Source organism: Cebus imitator, unplaced genomic scaffold (genome assembly GCF_001604975.1).
Source record: "Cebus imitator isolate Cc_AM_T3 unplaced genomic scaffold, Cebus_imitator-1.0 Scaffold84, whole genome shotgun sequence".
NCBI classification, from domain to species: domain Eukaryota; kingdom Metazoa; phylum Chordata; class Mammalia; order Primates; family Cebidae; genus Cebus; species Cebus imitator.
Genome location: NW_016107399.1, coordinates 4271337 through 4292085, shown reverse-complemented (window position 1 = coordinate 4292085; position 20749 = coordinate 4271337). Strand labels below are relative to the sequence as shown.

General features: G+C 38.1%; 2 protein-coding genes across 16 annotated transcripts in view; one reads left to right on the top strand and one right to left on the bottom strand.

Moving 5' to 3' along the window:
* DCAF6 (DDB1 and CUL4 associated factor 6) overlaps positions 1–18954 on the bottom strand; it is a 141396-nt gene extending 122442 nt beyond the window's left edge. For 6 of the 15 annotated variants that reach the window (XM_017534161.2, XM_017534163.2, XM_017534165.2 and 3 more), the window contains exons 1-2: positions 18163–18622; positions 4972–5033 (exon numbers count right to left, since the gene is read on the bottom strand). In XM_017534161.2, coding sequence (XP_017389650.1) covers positions 4972–5033; positions 18163–18259 — 159 coding nt within the window. In that variant the 5' untranslated portion in view covers positions 18260–18622. Of the gene's footprint in view, positions 1–4971; positions 5034–18162; positions 18628–18676 lie in introns of those variants that run through there. The other 9 variants (XM_037740495.1, XM_037740496.1, XM_037740497.1 and 6 more) reach the window with 6 other exon arrangements.
* A 49-nt stretch (positions 18955–19003) lies between these two features.
* Positions 19004–20749, top strand: part of MPC2 (mitochondrial pyruvate carrier 2) — a 20225-nt gene continuing 18479 nt past the window's right edge. The window contains exon 1 of the mRNA XM_017534171.2: positions 19004–19465. Within this exon, the coding sequence (XP_017389660.1) occupies positions 19357–19465 (109 nt within the window). The 5' untranslated portion in view covers positions 19004–19356. The remainder of the gene's footprint in view (positions 19466–20749) is intronic.

Genomic DNA, 20749 nt, shown 5'->3' with positions numbered 1-20749 from the left:
CATTTATATGAAATGTCCAGAATATGCACAGTGGTAGAGATAGAAAGTAGATTAGTGATTGCTAACTGCTAAATGGAGGAAAAATGGTGACTGATAACTGGTACTCTTTTTCAGATGATAAAATTAATGGAATTAAATAGTGGTAATGGCTTCTCAACTTTACAAATACACTAAAAACCACCAAATGGAACACTTAACATGGGTGAATTTTATAGTATATGAGCTATATCTAAATTTTTAAAAAATAAATGTCCACTTCTAGTCAAGATGTCATCATATAGACCAGATTTATCATCATGCTTGTAACAACTAAAAACGGCAAATTATACAATCTTTCTAAGTGTACAAGAAACATTTATCAATAGAGATAATACTCTGGGCCACAAAACAAATCTTAATATATTTAAATAAAAGACTACAAGTCAAGCCAGGCGCGGTGGCTCACGCCTGTAATCCTAGCACTTTGGGAGGCTGAGGTGGGTGGATCACCTGAGGTCAGGAGTTCAAAACCAGCCTGGTCATCATGGTAAAACCCCATCTTAAAAAAANACTACAAGTCATTGAAAGTATGTTCTCTGACCAAAATGGAATTAAATTACAAATCATTAACATAAAGATATGTTTAAAAACTAAGAAATAACAGATGGCCATAGAAATAACAGACGGTCAAAGAAGAAATTACAAAATAAATTAGAAAGTATTTTGAACTCAATGAAAATAAAAATGCAACATATCTCAATTTATGGATTACGGCTAAAATGACATTTAGAAGATAATTTACAGCACCAAAAAAAAAAAAAAAACTCTATTACAAAAGACAGCAGTCTCATATCAACAACCTCAGCTTCCACTCAAAAAATTACAGAACAAAGAGCAAATGAAACCCAAAAACATAGAAAAACAACGGAGACAATTAATGAGACCGGAGGCTGGTTCTCTGAGAAGACAAAATTAATAAGCCTCTAGCCAGGCTAATCAGGAAAAAAAAGGGGAGAACACATAATATCAGTAATGAAAAACACAATAACATACACTACAGATTTTACAGATATTTAAAGACATAATGGAATATTATGAACAATTTTATGTCAATAAATTCAACAATTTACATAAAATAAATTCAGTGAAGCACATATATTAAACAAGGTTCGCTCAAGACACAGATACCTTGAATAGTTTACTTTTACTAAATAAATGGAATTATAGTTAGACACTTCCCAGGAAAAAAAAGACCCACTTGGCAAAATCCATCAGTGATTCATGATGATAGCTCTTAGCAAGTTAGGAATAGAGAACATCCTCAACCTGATAACAAGCATCCATGAAAAATACCGCTGATATTACACTAAATGTTCTTAGGCCAGGCACAGTGGCTCATACTTGTAATCCCAGCACTTTCGGAAGCTGAGGTAGGAGGTATCACTTGAGCCCAGGAGTTCAAGACCGGACTGGGCAACATAATGAAACCCCACCTCTAAAAAAAAAACAAAAGAAATTCGTTGGGGTGGTGGCATGCACCTATGGTCCCAGCTAACTTAGGAGGTTGAGGTGGTTAAATAGTTGAGCCCAGGAGGTCAAAGCTACAGTGAGCCATGACTGTGCAATTGCACTCCAACCCGGGTAACAAAGGGAGATCCTGTTTTCCCTCTAAGATCAGAACAAGGCAAGGATGCCTGATCCCACTCCTTCAGTTCAATCTTATAGTAGAATACTAACCAGTGAAATAAGTCAAGAAAATGAAATACAAGGAATCCAGACTAGAAAAGACATAAAACTATCTTAATTCTCAGATGACTTGATTATTTACATAGAATATCCTATAAAATCTTGAGGTTTTTATATATTAAAAAAAGCTACTGAATTAATATAAGAGTTTGGGAAGTTTCCATAATACAGATGAATATGTAAAAATAAATGGGGCAGAGAATGTAACCAGAATGTGATACTAACAGATGCCTATTAGAATGTCTTAAAAAAAGAAAAAAAACTGACCACATCAAATGCTGGTGAGGACACGGACCAACTGGAATTCTATATACTAACAGTGAAATGTTAAATGGTATTATGACACTGGAAAACAAATGGTTTCTAAACAAGTTAAGCAGGGACCTACCATATGACCCATTTATTCCACTCAAAGGTATTTATCAAAAAAGAATAAAAGCATATGTCTATACAAAGACTGTACACAAATATTCATGGCAATTTTATTTGTAATAGTCCTCAACTGGATACAACCCAATGTCCACTGACAGGTGAACAGACATAAAAATTATGATTTATTCATACAATAAATGCTCCTCAGCAATAAAAAGTAATAAATTATTGATACACTCAACAACATGAATCCCAAAATAATTATTCTAAGTACAATTTAAAGTAAAAGAAGCCAAATGAGAAAAGGATACATAGTCAATGATTCCATTTATATAAAATTCCAGAAAATGCAAACTGATTTATAGTGACAGAATAAAGATCATTGGTTGACTGGGGTTGAGGGAAATGGTAAGGAATGAGAGTGCACATGAGCAAACTTTTAGAGGATGACTGATATGTTCATCATCTAGAACGTGCTGATGAGTTTGTGTATGTTTACAGTGTTAAACATACATATAGTACACTCTGTGCACAGCTAATTATATCTCTATAAAGCTCTTTAAGATCTCTGAAAATTTAAGCACAAATCTAAGAGGTAATTCACAAAGGTAAAAGTTATACAATAACCAAAAGTAATTAAGCTGGCAACATTCTTACCAGCGACAGTGAATGCCAGTAAACATTTGTAAAAGACCTTCAAAGCTACAGAGTGGGTGGGGCACAATAGCTCAAACATGTAATCCCAGCACTTAGAGAGGCTAAGACTGGCAGATCACTTGAAGCCAGGAGTTTGAAACCAGCCTAGCCAACATGGCAAAACTCCATCTCTACTAACAACTCAAAAATTAGCTTGGCATTATGGCACAGACCACAATTCCAGCTTCTCAGGGGGCTGAGGCACAAGAATCACTTGAACCCAGGAGGTAGAGGTTGTAGTGAGCCGAGATTGGGCCACTCCACTCCAGCCTGGGAGACAGAGTGAGACTCAATCTCCAAACGAAAAAAAAAACAAACTACAGAGTGAAAATAATGTCCAACCTAGAATCCTGTGTCCACTGAGATCACCAATCAAGTACAAAAGCAGAGAAAAAAGGTACATTTAAACTTGTAAAAAAATGTTGGGCCAGGCACGGTGGCTCACGCCTATAATCCCAGCATTTTGGGAGGCCAAGGCGGACGGATCACCTGAGGCCAGGAGTTCAAGATCAGCCTGGCCAATATGGTGAAACTCCGTTTCTACTAAAGATACAAAAATTAATCAGGCATAGTTGCAGATGCCCATGATCGGGAAGCTGAGGCAGGACTGCTTGAACCTGAGAGATGGGAGGTCATAGTGAGCCAAGATCACGCCGCTACATTCCAGCCTTGGTGACAGAGCAAGACTCCATCTCAAAAAAAAAATAATGATAATACTAATTAATCTAAAAAATATATACTCTTTGTCTCATCAATGAATAATTCATAAAGTGCCACATATGTTTTAGGTATTCCTGTTGATGCTAAATTAAAAAAAAAAAAAATCCATGAAGGTATTTTCTTGGTCCAGTATGCCAGGGCAGGGGCAAAAGTGTAGACTATGAACAAATAAATGGGTTTGTTAATTATAATGCCAGACAGTAAACACTATCAAAAAATTACTAATATAAAGAGAAAAATACTGACGAGGACTGGCATGCTATTTAATTAGGGTGGTCAGAGAATGCTGCTTTGGTAAGCAACATCTGAAAAGGGAGCTAAATAAAACGAGAAGGTAACCTTTACAGGTAAGTGGGAGAAGAGAATTCTAGGTACAAGGCATAAAATATACAAGGCAGAGGTGTCCTTGGATCATCTTTTGAACAAATAACTATAAAAAGACATCTTAAAATAAGAAAAACATGGACTATATATTGGATAATACTGAGATAATAGTCAATATTATTAAATTACATAATGGCATTTTGGTTATATAAGAAAAGGTCAATTGCTTTTTAGGCTTACATATAGGAGTAAAATAATATGATATCTTTAGCAAGGCTTCAACAAGGTGGATGGTGGAAAAAAATAAAATAGAAAAGAAAATGTGCCAAAATCTTGATAATTACTAAGTCTAGGTGATAAGTATGTGAAAAGTACATTTGAAATTTTTATAATAAAAGTTAAAAAGAAAAGGGCTCTGTTAATTGGATCTGCTCAATTTGGGGTACCTATTAGACATGCAACTGGACACATTAAGTAGAGAGTTGGATATATAAACTCTGGGAAGAGGTAGAAGTCATTTTTTTAATTTTAGCCATGGGACTAGATAGGGTCACTTCGAGCTAATCAAAAACATGTTTATTCAGAAGCTGTAATGAAAGAAAGTTGAATTTACAACAAAGAACAACAATTAAGTAATCAGGCTGATGAAAAGAGAGTGAGAAGTACCAGGTCATAGTCCTTGCGCAACCAACATTTGAAGGACAAGAAGTGGAGGAGTCAGCTAAGACAGAGATGTAGTGAGTCCACGGCTTGGAATAGGAAGAAAACCAAGAGAGTGTGGTGTTAGCAAAAGCCAAGAGAAAAAGTATTTCAAAAAAGAGGATATGTTTGAGTGACATGTCTAAAGTTTCTAAGAAGTGACCACTACATTTGCAGACATGAAGTCATGAAAGTAGTTTCAGTAGAGTGAATGAGATGGAAGCCTTTTGATAACATTAGAAAACTCATCTGCACTTTAAAAAATCTTGCATATACTCTTCTAAATCCAAAATATAATTTTCTATTTTAATGTAAAACTTTATTCTCTCATTTTATTATACTCACAATCCCTTCTGGGAGGATTGGGACATTTCATCAAACACTTAACCACTTAGTATCAAAGCCCTTCATAGTTGAGAATTAACTGTTACTTACACAGCCATCATGCACATTTAGGGTTGCTTCAAGTTTTAATCTTTGGATAAATTCTCTTCTTCCTGTTTAAAAAAAAAAAAAAAACTAAATAAATCACATGATTTGTTGCTGAGAAAAATATAACATTGAAATTAGGAGCCTAGGATCTGGCATGACAAGGTAAATTCATGCTCTAATTTCAGCTCCACCATCTATAAACTGAGTGATATTGGGCAATTTAACTTCTTCTTAGGACTTAGTTTCCTCATTAGACTACCTCTGCCTCATGCAATGTGTGTGTGTTTGTTTGTTTGAGACAGTCTCTCTCTGTCGCCCAGGCTGGAGTGCAGTAGCATGATCTCAGCTCACTGCAACCTCCGCCTCCCAGGTTAAAGCAATTCTCCTGCCTCAGCCTCCTGAGTAGCAGGAATCACAGGCACGCAGCAACATGCCCAGCTAATTTTTGTATTTTTAGTAGAGACGGGATTTCACCATGTTGGCCAGGCTGGTCTCAAACTCCTTACCTCAAGTGATCCTCCCACATCAGCCTCCCAAAGTGATAGGATTACAGGTGTGAGCCACCGTACCCAGTATGCAGTTATTTTAAGAACAAAATGAATCAAGGACAGAAAGGGCTTAGCACAGTATCTGGGCCACAATAAACACTCATACATTCCTTCATTCTTTCATTCATTCAACAAATATTTATTGAGTACTCACTCTGTGTCAGATAAAGTACATTTTACAGTGGTAAAACAAAAAAATTTCTGCCTGCTTATAAGAGGAGAAAAACAATAAACAATCAGTATAAGTGCTATGCAGAAAAACGAAGCAGAAAAAAGAGATAAAAGATGACTGGAGGTAGGGAGTAAAGTTTTTAATTTTAAATAGGATGGCAAAAAGCAATAGTAAGCACTAAACTATTTTTAAACATCTCTCAATTTCAGAAATGTTAAAGCTGACATTACAATGATGAAATTTGGCATTAAAAATCAGCCGAAATGTCCATCAATAGCAGAATAGTTTAAATACTGCAAAAACAGAGTAAGTTCCTTCTTTGAAAGAGCGAAATCTGTCCCTTTAAAGAATGAAACATCTTTACCGAACACAGATCAAAAAACATGTTTATTCAGAAGCTGTAATGAAAGAAAGCTGAATTTACAACAAAGAACAATAATTAAGTAATCAGGCTGATGAGATCTCTCATAAAATTAAATCTGCCTATACTTTGTATACTGTCACAAGGGGCAGATTTCTCTATTAGGCTTTCTTGCCATTCCATGTAAAGATCAAGAGCCTCTTGAAGCCAATTTGTTTTACTTCTGTCTCCATGTTATTTTACTGCTAAGATGGCTGGGTAAAGGATGAACATATAGGTTAAAAAATAATTATGGATAATTATGGGGGCTTTTATTTTGGGGAAGGAGATGCTCTATGGTTTCTAAATTTACTGGACTAAAACAACCTAGAGATATTCAATAAAGTGTTTTCATGAACTAGGTTGTACTTTAAATATTTAACTTTTCAAATCTGATTTTTCCTTGTAAAAAGATTCAAACTGCAATAAAAATATAAATTTTTAAAAAATCATTTCCTTTTGGCCAAAGGCTTGGTAATCTCATTGAGTTACAAATTAAGAGTTAAGAAACAAAGTATTAAAATTAAAATATGACAGCAATTAAAACTCATTAAAATATTGAAGTATTAGAAACTTCTTTTGTCAAAATTTTAAAACCTGGGTTTGAAAACATGACTCTAGCCATTTCAGTTTGGAGAAAATAGTGGCAGAACATAAGAACAGAAGATAAAGTAAGTTGTTTTAGCAAGAACTCTTATATATGACATTTGTACATTAGAACATGTACAGAGGCCGAATATATTGTGGTTGAATAGATAGCATTTGAATGACATTTTTATATGTGACTTTGGAGATAAAATTGATTGCATCGTCCAGACATCTCATAAAGTGTGCTTCTAGAACAAACTAGCAAAAATATCCACTACCCTTTTAGTAATTAAATGTTAATACCAAGAAATAGAAGCTAAAGCCACCATAAAATAAGAATGGTACATTAATAAAACTGAACCTCCTCAAATTAAAATAAAAATAAACTCATATCTGAATGCTATTAAAAGCTGCAAAGGGTCTGGCCTATTTGCAAGGTAACCAATTGGACTGCTACCATTTCTCGGATGCTAGCAAAAGACACTAGACTCCTAAGTCAGAGGCAAAAAAACAATTTTATTACTCATGTACAGCAAGCAGTATGAGCTTCAAGTTCACATTGGTTCCTCTTGTCCTCCAAGTCCCATAGGGCAACTTGGAGAGGGCTGGATGGATGCTGTGCATGTAATGGGTTTTAATCACAGCTGAGAAATCTTGAACTGGGGGAACCCAAATCTTATATCAAGCAAACCTGCCTGACCTTTATCCCTAAGAAGACATTATCAAACTGAACAACAAACTTGTCCTTGGCTTGTGAGGGAGATGGTGTATCTTCCAAGGCTATTCACTATATAACCCTCACTAAGAAGATAGTCCAGAACAAAACAACTAGTTCCTCTGCTCACAAGATGTGCAGAAATGCCAAAAAGCTATAAGAATCTTCTGAGAATTACACATTTGTTATGGATGAACTTACCATTGCGGCTTCCAACTCAAGTCTTTCTGCACCTCAAGCTTCCTCTTATAATTCTGTCTCTACTCTGGCATTCTTTCAATATTAATATGTTATAAAATCCATAAGAAGAACACACCGTCGTTCACTCATGTATTCCAAATGCCTAATACAGTGCCTACCACAAAGTGTGCATTCAATATACATTTGCTGAATAAGTGAATAAATGACTGGGATCATGATATTCATTCTGTTCTGGAATCTGTATTATCATTCAATAACACATGATGAATGTATTTCAATGACAATAAATACACAGCTATTGCTAATTTTTAATGTCTGTATAATCATTAAACCATTAAATAAATTACAACTTTTTAATTTATTTATTCACATACCTATCTCCTTTACTAGACTAGTTGAGAAGTAATAATTACTTATATAGATGCTTGGGGCAAGAAATGTTGGAGTTAAGTTTAATTTCTGACTTGAAACATACTACACTTACGCTGGTCAAAATTATTTTTTCAGAGCCTTAGTTCTCACTTGGGGGTGACAAACTCTACCAAGGAGAGACAAAACACAGAATTATTTCATCCTTGGCACAGCACAGGACAGGTGACTGCTAGTTAAGAGATTCAGAGATCCAGATATGAGAAGCTCAGCAATCACCAAACAAATACAATGCAAAAAAGGTCTCCACCAATGGCAACATTATAACCAGACTGTCTGAAGTCAAAGAGAAAGGGTGAATCCTAAAAAGGCAAGAGAAAAAAGTATCTAAATGTGATATTGTGCTGGCCTAGAGCCAGAACCAGAGCAAAACTATTTTATAAAATGCAAAACTGTTTTTAGATAAGTTGAAATGGCTGCCCCATTCTCCTTACAATAACTACTGTCCTTGGCCTCTGTAAATAGAACTGTTAGTTTGTTCTTCAAAACTATGTAAAGCTGTTTACCTTTTCTTATCAGTAACTGCCAGAATTGCTAGCCTTTGCTTACCGGCAATTGCCAGACTAAGCAGCCCAAGCTAGTTCCATCCTGGCTCCTGTGGCTTTTAATAAGTAACTAAGGTCTGTGATTTCCACCTTAACCAGATAATGTGTAAACAAATGTTTATCTTGACTTCTGTAAACCACTTAAGTAACAAACGGAATGACAAAAGTCCCCATCCCTTGGAATGTCCGGAGACCCCCACCCTCATCTCTGCCCAGGAGGTAATTTACAGAATCCACTAGCCCTCGGAATGTCTGAAGCCTTTTCATCCCCATCCCTGCCCCTCACCCCCACTCCCAAGGTGGTTTTTCGGGTATAAAAAATCATGGCACCCTCCTGTTGCCACCACAGGTTGGAGAGACGTGAGTCCTCTGTGGTCGCCGGCATAATAAATGACCCTGCAATCTGGCATACTTTTGTCTTGTGATAACTTTCTACACTCGGTCAAATACAACATAAAAACAGTTAAAAAAAAAAAAAAAAAAAAAAAAAAAAAAAAAAAAAAAAAAAAAAAAAAAAAAGGACTAAGAAAGTCGTTACATAATATTAAAGAGACCAACTCAGCAAGAATATATAATAATTCTAAATATATATTTGCACCCAACACTGAAGTACTCCGAGTCACAAAACAAGTATTACTAGACCTAAAGAAAGAGATACACTGTAATACAATAGTGGGAAACTTCAACACCTTACTTATAGCATTAGACAGATAATCTAGATGAATAATCAGCAAAGAAACAATGGACTTAAACTGGACTTTAGATCAAATGGTCTTAACAGACATTTACAAATGTTCTATCCAACAACTGCAGAATATACAATATTTTTGTCAGCACATGGAACTCATGTTAAGCTACAAAACAAAGGCTGAACAATTTTTTTAAAACTGAAATCACATCAAGTACTTTCTCAGACAATAGCAGAATAAAACCAGAAATCAACACCAAAAGAAACTTTACAAACCATACAAACACACAGAAATTAAACAATATGCTCCTGAATAACAATAGGGTCAATTAAGCAATTAAGACAGAAATTAAAAAAAAATTTTTTGAAACAAATGAAAATGGAAACAAAACATACCAAAACGTGGGATACAGCAAAAGCAGTGCTAAGAAGAATACAGCAAAAAATTCCTAAAACAAAAAAGTAGAAAGATTACAAATTAATAATCTAAGAATGCACCTCAGGGAACTAGAAAAGAAAGAACAAACCACACCCAAAACTAGCAGAAGAAAAGAAATAAAGATCAAAGCAGAACTAAATGAAATATGGACTAAAAAAAGCCTAAAGTCAATGAAATGAAAAGCTGGTTTTTCAAAGAGATTTAAAAAAACTGATAAGCCACTAGCCAGACTAACCAAGAAAGGAAAGAAGAGCCAAATAAAATCAGAAATGAAAAATGAGACATTACAATTGATTCCACGGAAGTACAAAGATCATCATAGACTATAATAAATGATATGCTCACAAACTAGAAAACCCACAGGAAATAAATATATTCCCAGAAAAATACAACCTACCAAGATTGAATCAGGAAGAAACAGAAAATCTGAACAGACCAATAATGAGCAGCAAGAATTAATCTGTAATTTGTGCAATCTCCCAACAAAGAAAAGCCTAGTACCAGATGGCTTCACAGCCGAATTATACCAAATGTACAAAGAAGAAATAATATCAATACTCCTGAAACTATTTCAAAAAAAAATCAAGAACAGATCTCTCCCTAACTTATTCTATAAGGCCTTTATCACCCTGATACCAAAACCAGAAAAGGATACAAAGCAAAGGATACAGAATAAAAAGAAAACTACAGACTAATGAACACAGATGCAAAAATCCTCAATACCGATGCAAAAATACTAGCAAACTGAATCCAACATCAAATCAAAAAGATGATCAAGTGGGGTTTTTACCAGGAATGCAAGGATGGGTCAACATATGCAAACCAATAAATGTGATACATCATATCAACAGAATGAAGGACAAAAACCATATAATAATCTTAACAGACATGGAAAAAGCATTTAATAAAATTCAACCTCCGTAATAAAAACCCTCAATAAACCAGGCATAGAAAGAATATATCTCAAAATAATAAAGGCCATATATGACAAATCTTTAACTAACATCATACCAAATGGAGGAAAAGTAGAAAGCATTCCTTTAAAAACTGGAAGAAGCTGGGCACAGTGGCTCACACCTGTAATCCCAGCACTTTGGAAGGCCGAGGTGGGCAGATCACCTGAGGTAAAGAGTTTGAGACTAGCCTGACCAACATGGAGAAACCCCATCTCTACTAAAAATACAAAAAATTAGCCAGGTGTGGTGGCGCATGTCTGTAATCCCAGCTACTCAGGAGGCTGAGGCAGGAGAATCGCTTGAACACAGGAAGCGAAATTTACAGTAAGTCGAGATGGCAACACTGTACTCCAGCCTCGGCAACTAAAGCAAAAAAACTCCATCTCAAAAATAAAGAACTGGAAGAAAACAAGGATGCCTACTTTCACCATGCTTCAATCTAGTACTGGAAGTCTTAACCAGAGCAATCAGGCAACGTAATGAAACAAAAGGCATCAAAATTATAATGGAAGAAGTCAAATTATCCCTGTTTACTGATGACATGCTATTATACCTAGAAAAAGACTCCACACAAAAACTCTTAGACTCGGTAAATGAATTCAGTAAAGTTGCAGGATACAAAATGAACATACAAATATCATTAGTGTTTCTACAAACCAATAATAATTCAAGATGAGAACCAAATCAAGAACACAATCCCATTTACAATAGCTACAAATAACAACAATAACAAAACCCTAGGAATATATTTAACCAGATGTTAAAAATCCCCACAAGGAGAATTACAAAACACTACTAAAAGAAATGATACATGACGCAAATGGAAAAACATCCCATGATCACTGGATATTCAGAAGAATATCATTAAAATGACCATACTATCCAAAGCAATCAACAGATTTAATACAATCCTTATCAAAATACCAAGATCATTTTTTGCAAAATTAGAAAAAAAATTCTAAAAATCATATGGAACCAAAAAGGAACCCCAATAGCCAAAGTAATGCTGAGCCAAAAGAATAAACCTGGAGACATCATATTACCTGACTTTATATTATAAGACAATACTAACCAAAACACCATGTTACTGGTATAAAAATAAGATACACAGGTCAATGGAGTAACAGAGAACCCAGAAATAAAGCCACATACTTGCAGCCAACTGATGTTTGATAAAGCCAACAAGAACATATATTGTGAAAAGGAAACTCTCTTCAATCAATGGTGCTGAGAAAATTAGATGTACATATGCAGAAGATGAAATTGAACTCCTATCTTTCACCAATATATAAAAATCAACTTAAGATGGATTAAATACTTAAATGTAAGACTCAAAACTATAAAGATACTAGAAAACAGACAAATGGGACTCAATTAAACTAAAAAGTTTCTGCATGGCAAAAGAAATAATCAACAGAATGAAGAGACAACCAACTCTGTTGAATAACAGAAAATATCTGCAAATTATTCATTCAACAGGAGACTAATATCCAGACTATACAAGGAACTCAACTCAAAATAAATCAAATAATCCTATTAAAAGTAGGACATGAATAGACATTTTTCCATAGAAGACATACAAATACCTAACAGGTATATGAAAAAATGCTCAACATTAACAATCATAGGAGAAATGCAAATCAAAACCACAATGAGATAGATATCACCTTATCCTAGTCAGTGTGGCCTTTATTAAGTAGGCAAACAATGTTGGTGATGATGTGAAAAAAGGGAACTCTTATACACCACTGGTGGGAATGCAAATTAGTACAGCCTCTATGGAAAACAGTATGGAGATTTCTCCAAGAATTAAAAATAGACCTACCTTCCCATCCAGCAATCCCACTACCAGGTTTTTACAAAAAAGAAAGTAACATATCGAAAAGATATGTGCACTAGTATGTTGACTGCAGCACTAGTTACAATAGCAAAGACATGGAATCAACCTAAGTGTCCATCAATGGATGAATGGGTCAAGAAAATGTGGTATATATACACAATGGAATACTATTCAGCCATAAGAAAGAATGAAATCATGTCATATACAACAATATGGATGACCTGGAGGTCATTATCTTAAGTTAAACAAGCCAGGCACACAAACACAAGTATGACATGTTCTGACTCATAAGTGCGTGCTAAAAAAATGTGTTCACATAGACACAGGCAGTGGAATGATACATAATGGAGTGGAAGAGTAGGGAAGTAGGAGGTAGGAGGATGATGAGAAATTAGTTAACGGGTATAAAGAAGGTTATTCAGGTGATGGATACTCTAAAAGCCCTCACTTGACCACAGCACAATCTATACATGTATCAAAATTGCATATGTACTCTGTAAATCTGTACCAATAAAAAGTAAAAATATATTTAAAATGTCATCTAAAATATCATTAAAAATATGAAATATTTAAGGAAAAGCCTAACACCCAAAAATATAAATTAATGCTGAGAGAATCAAAGAATGCTTAATACATGGAGATAAACCAGAATCACAGATGAGAAGATTCACTAAACATGTCAATTATCCCTAAAATAATATATAGATTCAACACAAAATCCCAAGTCTTTTTGACAAGCTGGTTCTAAAATTTTTATGCAATTTTAAAAGGTTAAGAATAGCCAGAATAATTATCAATGAAAAAACAAAAAAGACCAAGTTTAAAGTATCACACTAGCTGATTTCAACACTCGCTATAAAGACATGAAGCTAGATCAATGGACTGTGGCTAAGAAATTGACTTAAACATTTATGGTCAATTGATTTCAACAAAGAAAAAAAGACAGTCTTTTCACACATACTGCTGGATCAATTGCACATTAATATGCAAAGAAATGAAACTTGACTCTCACAACATATGCAAAACTTAACTCAAAATTGTTCACGGACCTAAATGTAAGAGTTAGAAAAATCTCCAGGAAAAAAAATAAAAATCTTTGTTACCTTGGACTAGGTAAAGATTCTTAGGACATAAAAAGTATGAACTATAAAAGAACCTGTTAAGAAAAAGACATAAACTGGGAGAAAATATTTGTAAAACACATATCTGATTAAGGACTTGTTATATAAAGAATTACAGAATTCTTACAGTATTAAAAAGGTAAACCTGAACACTTAACCGAACTATAGAGATGACAAAACAAAACCCACAAAAGGATACTCGATATCATTAATTATTAGAGAAATGCAAATTGGTGGCTCAGGCCTGTAATCCCAGCACTTTGGGAGGCCAAAGAGGGCGGATCACCTGAGGTTAGGAGTTTGAGACCAGCCTGACCAACATGGAGAAACCCCCATCTCCATCACAAAATTAACCAGGTGTGGTGGCACATGCCAGTAATCTCAGCTACTTGGAAGTTGGGGGAGCGGGGGCAGTGTTGAGCAGGAGAATCGCTTGAACCTGGGAGGTGGAGGCTGCAGTGAGCCGAGATTGTGCCATTGCACTACAGCCTGGGCTACAGAGGGAAACTGTCTCAAAAAAAAAAAAAAAAAAGAGAGAGAGAGAGAGTGAAATGCAAATTAAAACAAGATACATTTCTACACACCTACCAAGAAGGCTACAATTAGGAAGACTCACTACACCAAATGCTGATGAGAATGCGGAGCAATTGGAACTCTCTTACACTGCTGGTGGGAATGTAGTACGGTACAAGTATTTTGGAAGACAGCCTAAAAAGTTGTTTATGAAGTTAAACATACTTATCATACAACTCAGGAATCATACAGTAAATATCTACCCAAGAAATGAAGATTTAAAAGTGTTCCACCCTAGTTGTTTTTTTCCAAAATGTACTTGAAGTTTCACTAGTTACATCTTCCCTGTTAGCCATCAGGAATGTTTTAAAAATTTTTTTCTTTAATCTCCTTCAAGTACTTGGGGAAGCCCACCTATCCTAAACCTGAAGCAACATTAAATTGCAACTAAAAAAACTACACGCCATCTAGAACAATTTTCCAAACCTCAAGCTGAGACTCAGTAGTGCATATTCTACTCTTTCAACAGTTTTAGGAACATGAAAAAGAACAGAATGCATCCCATCTAGTAAGCCTTAATTTACATCTAGAGAATCCTTTATTTTTGTTGTGTATATCACAGGTTGCCACATAAATGTATTTTTATCATGGATCATTTTTAAAAACACTGATCTATAGCATACCTGTAACATAAGCTCTATGCTACCAGAAGTTTCTAAACCTTCTAAGCACTTCTAACTTGATTCATCCTATTTTAGGAAAAAATGAAACCCACAGTAGAGCTATCATAGTATCTATAGTTGTTATGATTGTTAATACGCCTTTGGTATCTTGCCTTAAGGAATTATCAGCATACTCTGTTACAATTGACAGTGATTTTTCAATACTAAAATCATACATTTTTCAGCTTTCATTGAAATTTCAAGACTAAAGAAACAAAATATGAATATTCCACTAACTTTTCCCCAATAGCTAAAAAAGGAGGCAAAAGTCAGAAATTACTAATCTTTGTATAATATACTGTAACTTGGCAACACATTCTGAAGAACCTCGTAATCTAGAATGTAGATGTATTCAAGATGCACTAAAGAGTAATCTACATGCAAAATTATCCATTTCAGAACATATTGACTCTAAGGATACTTAAAGGACATTGACTTCATAAAAAGATGAGAATTCAATCTCCACTAAAAAATTGTCACTGGCTGCCTAATCATAATATACACATTTTATACATTATAATAAATAACTACCTTGAAAAGTACCTTAAAATTACTTTTTTATCAATTACTATCTTTTAATTAAGAAGGGTTAGAAAGTTGTAGGAGTCTGTCCAAAAGGAAAGAAATACAAGTAGAAACAACGTATTGAAATAATACTTTCTTTTATTAACAATATTTATCTTTACAAAACTGTATATACATGGGAAAATGAAATATGTGTGGCTAATAAATCACTGATTTCCAAAAGCACTACTCTACACCTAGTATAAAGTAATTTGAGAAACTATTACATTTAAACATTTAAACCTACAGGTATCTCTGACTCTGGACTTTGATAATTATTCTTTGAAACAAAAATTCCAGGAGGCTGAGGTGGGAGGATGGCCTTGAGCCCAGGAGGTGGGCTGCAGTGAGCCATGATGGTGCCACTGTACTACAGCCTTGGGGACAGAGCAAGACCCTGCCTCACCCTGACCCCCTACCCCACCTCCCTTGGAAAAAAAGAATCCTATATGGAAATTTAGATCAGGCTCACGAAGATTAAAATCCCTGTCCTATCCTCTAAATCCATGCTAGTCTAAAACAACACTCAATTGGCACAGGTCAATCTTGTGAATTTGGGAGCTGTAAGTAAACACATCTTTTTGTCCTAAATAACATATGGGAAAGTATTCACCTTCATTCCCACAACATAATAGGAAGTTTTGAGAAGTATAATTTTCTTTGATGGGAAGAATGGAGGTAATCAATCAGTTTAAGTAAAATCAATTACAAATCTTGAATACTACTATTGAAAAGGCACATGCTATGATGAAATAACTGGAAATGCAAATCTACAAGAAAAATTATGCATTTGTCCTATCCTAATTTTACTATTTAGCAGTAATTCACTGCTAAAAATTTGAAGAAATAGAAATAATGAAATTGTATCAGAAAAATACTTACTCTATAACAATACGACCATAGTAATGTTTAAATATTGAAGTCCTAAAAAAGAATATTATTTCCATAGGAAAATCCTAACTTGGAATTTGACTTTTAAAAGGAAGGCTTTATGAGAGTACTATTCTTTTTTCTTTTTCTTTTTTTTTGGGACAGAATCTCCCTCTGTCGCCCAGGCTGGAGTGCACTGCTGCAATCTTGGCTCACTGCAACCTCAGCCTCCATGGCTCAAGCGATTCTCCTGCCTCAGTCTCCCAGAGAGGTGGGACTACAGGCACATGCCACCACGCCCAACTAATTTTTGTATTTTTAGTAGAGACGGGGTTTCAGCATGTTGGCCAGGCTGGTCTTGAACTCCTGACCTCAAGTGATCCACCTGCCTTGGCCTTTCTAAGTGCTAGGATAGGATTGGGCCGGGCGCAGTGGTTCATGCCTGTAATCCCAGCAGTGACGAACGTCCACTTAAAGAAGAAAGGCTGAGTACACACTATGGTACTTCATAACGTTAAATACTACATAATAATTTAAAAGACAGAATGAATCTTAAGATCTCCAAAATGTGAAGAAGTGAAAACAATATTTACAACATGACACCATGTATTCAGGTGTCTCTGTCTCTCACACACACACTCGCAACACACACGCCTCTCCTAGCATTTGTACATGTACTTATATGCTTGAAACAATGAAAAGAAAATGGTCTGGAAGAATATTCAGAAAACAGAAAATATTTCTAAGTGTGGCGGAATGAAATTAAATGGGAGGGATCAAAGGGATTTTTGCTTCATTTTTGAGTTTTTACAAACAAAATTATTCGTATGTTACTTGAGACACTAAAAAGAAAGAATTAAAAAACTGCATGCTAACTTTCCTTAAATAATTTACAAACCAGAACTGGTGGCCGTAATCAGATTTCATTTTCTTCTATTTACTTGAAACCAAAAACAAATGACAGCAACAAACACTTTTTACCTACCAAATGGCAAACTGGAAAGAAAAATTTTTATTTGATGTTTGCCGTATCTCTAAATAAAGAGAGTAAGAGTATACAGGAAGAAACAAAAAAGACCTTTTACTAAGTACGTCCATTTTTAAGACACCAAACTTTTTCGCTGACTCGGGCGTGACCCAGAAGCCTCAAAAACAAAAAAGACATGTTATGCAAAACGAAAAAAAGTGGAATACTGCTCCCTCAAGTACTGAAGGTTGTTTTTAGAAAGCTTAACTAAGAAACTGTAAATGCCAAGTGTGTTTTCCAGGGGTGGGAAGAGGAACGTGAAACCCAACACCACCTTTAAGCGGTCAAAACGAACTGAAGAGCAGAGTGGAACTGGGAGAGCGCGCGGGGGTGGGGAAAGCTCAGCTATCACTTTTAGGTTTTGGCTCAGCGCCGCAAAAACAGTTTACACGGATTCTGTACGAAACGTGAAGTCCCTGAGGGTGGCCAACGCGTCGCAGTCGACACCTAAACCCCCTGGAGATTGAAGGCGAAGGTGGGCAACAACAACTTAGGTTCTTCGGCTGAGCGGGGAAAGCGCGCTGAAAAAGAGCAAAAGAGCCAACTTTTGCTCTAAACGCTGCAAGCTCCTAAAGGTTCCGCAAGTCTCCGGAGTCCCAACCCTTTAGCGACCCCAACACCTTTGCCCACCGCCTGGCCCTCCGAGAAAACCCAGCAAGGGCGGCGGCTGGCAGCAGGCACAGGGGGCTTGACTGTGGCAGGCGCGGGGTTCGGCGACCGAAGCCCCACCCAACACCCCAGAGTCTCGGGGCGCCCCCGCCGAGGCGCTGTCCCACCTCCAACAGCCCCAGAGGCGCGCCCCCTCCCCCACTCTGGGCGGCGACCTCAGCGCCTCCGCCCCGGGGCCCCCGCTCACCCAGGTAGCGGCTCCGCAGCCGGGACGGGTCCTCCAGCCCGAGGGACCTTTTCCTCACGTCCCACAACAGGTGTGGGCAGGACCCACCCCGAGACATGGCTCTGCCTGAGCCGGGTGGGAGGGGAGACCACCGCGTGGGGGAGGGGAGGAGGGGGAGGGGACACCCGGATCAACACCCGAGCCGCACCGGCACCATCCGCGCGCCGGGCCTCCAGGGCGCAGCGTTAGATGGCGGTGGCAGCGGCGGCGCCTGGGCCCCTGAAGCCCGGCCGCACCCGGGCCGGAGCTCGCCTCATACTCTCCTCAGACTAACCAGAATATCCAAAGATCAGCAACAGTCTCCTCCCTCAGCCACCCTCCAACAGGAGCAGGAGGAGGCAGAGGCGGAGGCGGAGGCGGAGGCGATGGCGACTCCTCCCTCTCCTCGTCTTGGACACCCTCCCCGCCAAGACTTTCTCGCGAGATGACGACCACCCTGGGGACTGAGGCCAGTGAGCGCCGCGGCTGCCCTCACCCTGGAAGAGTGCATTCATGCCATTCTAGCTAGATCCTTAAGTCGCTAGGGATAAAACAGGAGTAGAGAGAGAAGAGACTCAGGTTTGTAGTCTTTCGCTCACGAGTCTCCAGTCAAAAGAAGCGAGAGAATTGTACGGCATCATCTTTAGTTGAGGCACGGAAGGCCAGAAAAGCCCATTTTAACTACGGGCCTGCTTAATCAAAGTGAAGGGGCAATAGAGCCGGCGCAGCTTCACTTTCCCTTCTCCAACATGGCCTCGAGGGCAGGGAGGAGAAGGAGGAGTTTCCCTCTCGACTCCGCCCGCCCCTGGGGGCGGGCCAATCGTGGCGCGCAGCTCGGCCTGCGCAAGCGCGCTGACAGCAGGGCGCTGGGTGGACTCGGTGAGGTGATCATTTTGGCACCTTTTGCCAAGGCTCCTCCTCCCTGTCTCCTGCGGGGGGCCGGAGGCGGGCCCGGGGCGGGCCATCGACAGTCCCCGCCCCCTCAACCTTACTCGGGTGCGGGCCGCAGCTTGTAGGTTCATTGCGTGGTGGGAAGGGCCGCGGGAAGGGCACTCCAAGCAAGAGAGGGACGCGAGGCGCTGTGGCAGGAAAAAGTGACTAGCTGCCTTTCGTTGTCAACCAGGGTCGAGAACACAGCCACGCTCCCACCCGGCTGCCCACAGTCCCTCGGCGGCGATGTCGGCCGCCGGTGCCCGAGGCCTACGGGCCACCTACCACCGGCTCCTCGATAAAGTGGAGCTGATGCTTCCGGAGAAACTGAGGCCGTTGTATAACCATCCAGCAGGTAATGGACCCGGAATGGCTTCTTATCGAGATCTTCCTTCCCCCTTCCTCTAAAATGGACCTTTTAGAGGCCCGCTAACAACTGCCGCTAGGGGCATCCCACAGCCCCAACCCCTTCCCTTCAAGGGAAGCCGTCTACTCTCCTAACCTCCCGCAATTCACCTCTCTCCTGCAACATCTGTTCCTAAGCCAACGAATCTCAAGTCAGTGCCCTTCCCGACCTGTATGGCATCCTCTCCCTTACGCACGACTCCAACCCAAACCTGGTCTCCAAATGTGAGCCTTCTCAACTTATGCTGCCACCAGAGGGGTCTGGGGCCACCATGAAACTCTTCTCTTTCTCTTCGCGAATTGTGGCATATTAACCCACACGAGGCAGAGCTGGATGGGTGGCTTGTCGCACTGGAGGGTTTGGAGTAAAGGTCACACTTTATTCAGCTTCTGCTGGCAGAGGCCTGCAGACTGAGCCCTCCCCCAAACTGCATGCTTTACTTCACTCAGGCTTGAGTCAGTGTCATTTCTCATCCCATAGGTCCAGTGTGTTCCTTTAAGTCTATTCTTATGTATGAAATTGTTGAACAAGCTCTACCCAGAGCTTTTTGTGTGTGTGGAAAGACCTGGATATCATTCTCTTCTACCACTTATTAGAGTTGTGACCTTGAGCAAAAGCCTAGATCTCCGTTTCTGTAAATGTGTGATCTGCGAGAATGACAGATAACATATGTGCTTGACTCTTTGTAAATGCTCGGTAAATGTTAGTTCTCTCTTGGCCTACTGGAAAACTGTGTTCTTTTTTGGGGGGCGGGGGAAGCTACTCTGTAAGAAACGGAAAGATTCCAATCCCTTTATTAAATATCTAGAATTCTGTGACCTCTTCTATAAAGTGGGTTGTAGTAATATTTATTTGGCTAGAGGCTAACATCAGATATATTCTGAGGTTTCTTTCAAGCCTAAGACTTGGCAAACTAGAAAATGTGTTGTAAATTGAAAGACTGAGTGCTACCCAAAAAGTGGCTTTTCTCCTACATAGTTAAAATCTGTATTCTGCAGTTGGTATCATTAGGAAGGTTGTCTGTTTCCCTCGTTATCTGATTATGAAACAGCTCTCTACAGAGTGAACTGGTTACTAAATGTGATCTCCAGTTTGATCATGGAATGAACATCTGGATTATACTTTAGTTTAACTCTTAATATTATTTACTGCAGTATTGAACCCATTATAAAACTGATTAAGGAGTTTGTTATTGATTTTTTTTTTTTTTTTTTTTTTGGTTGGGGTTTTTCT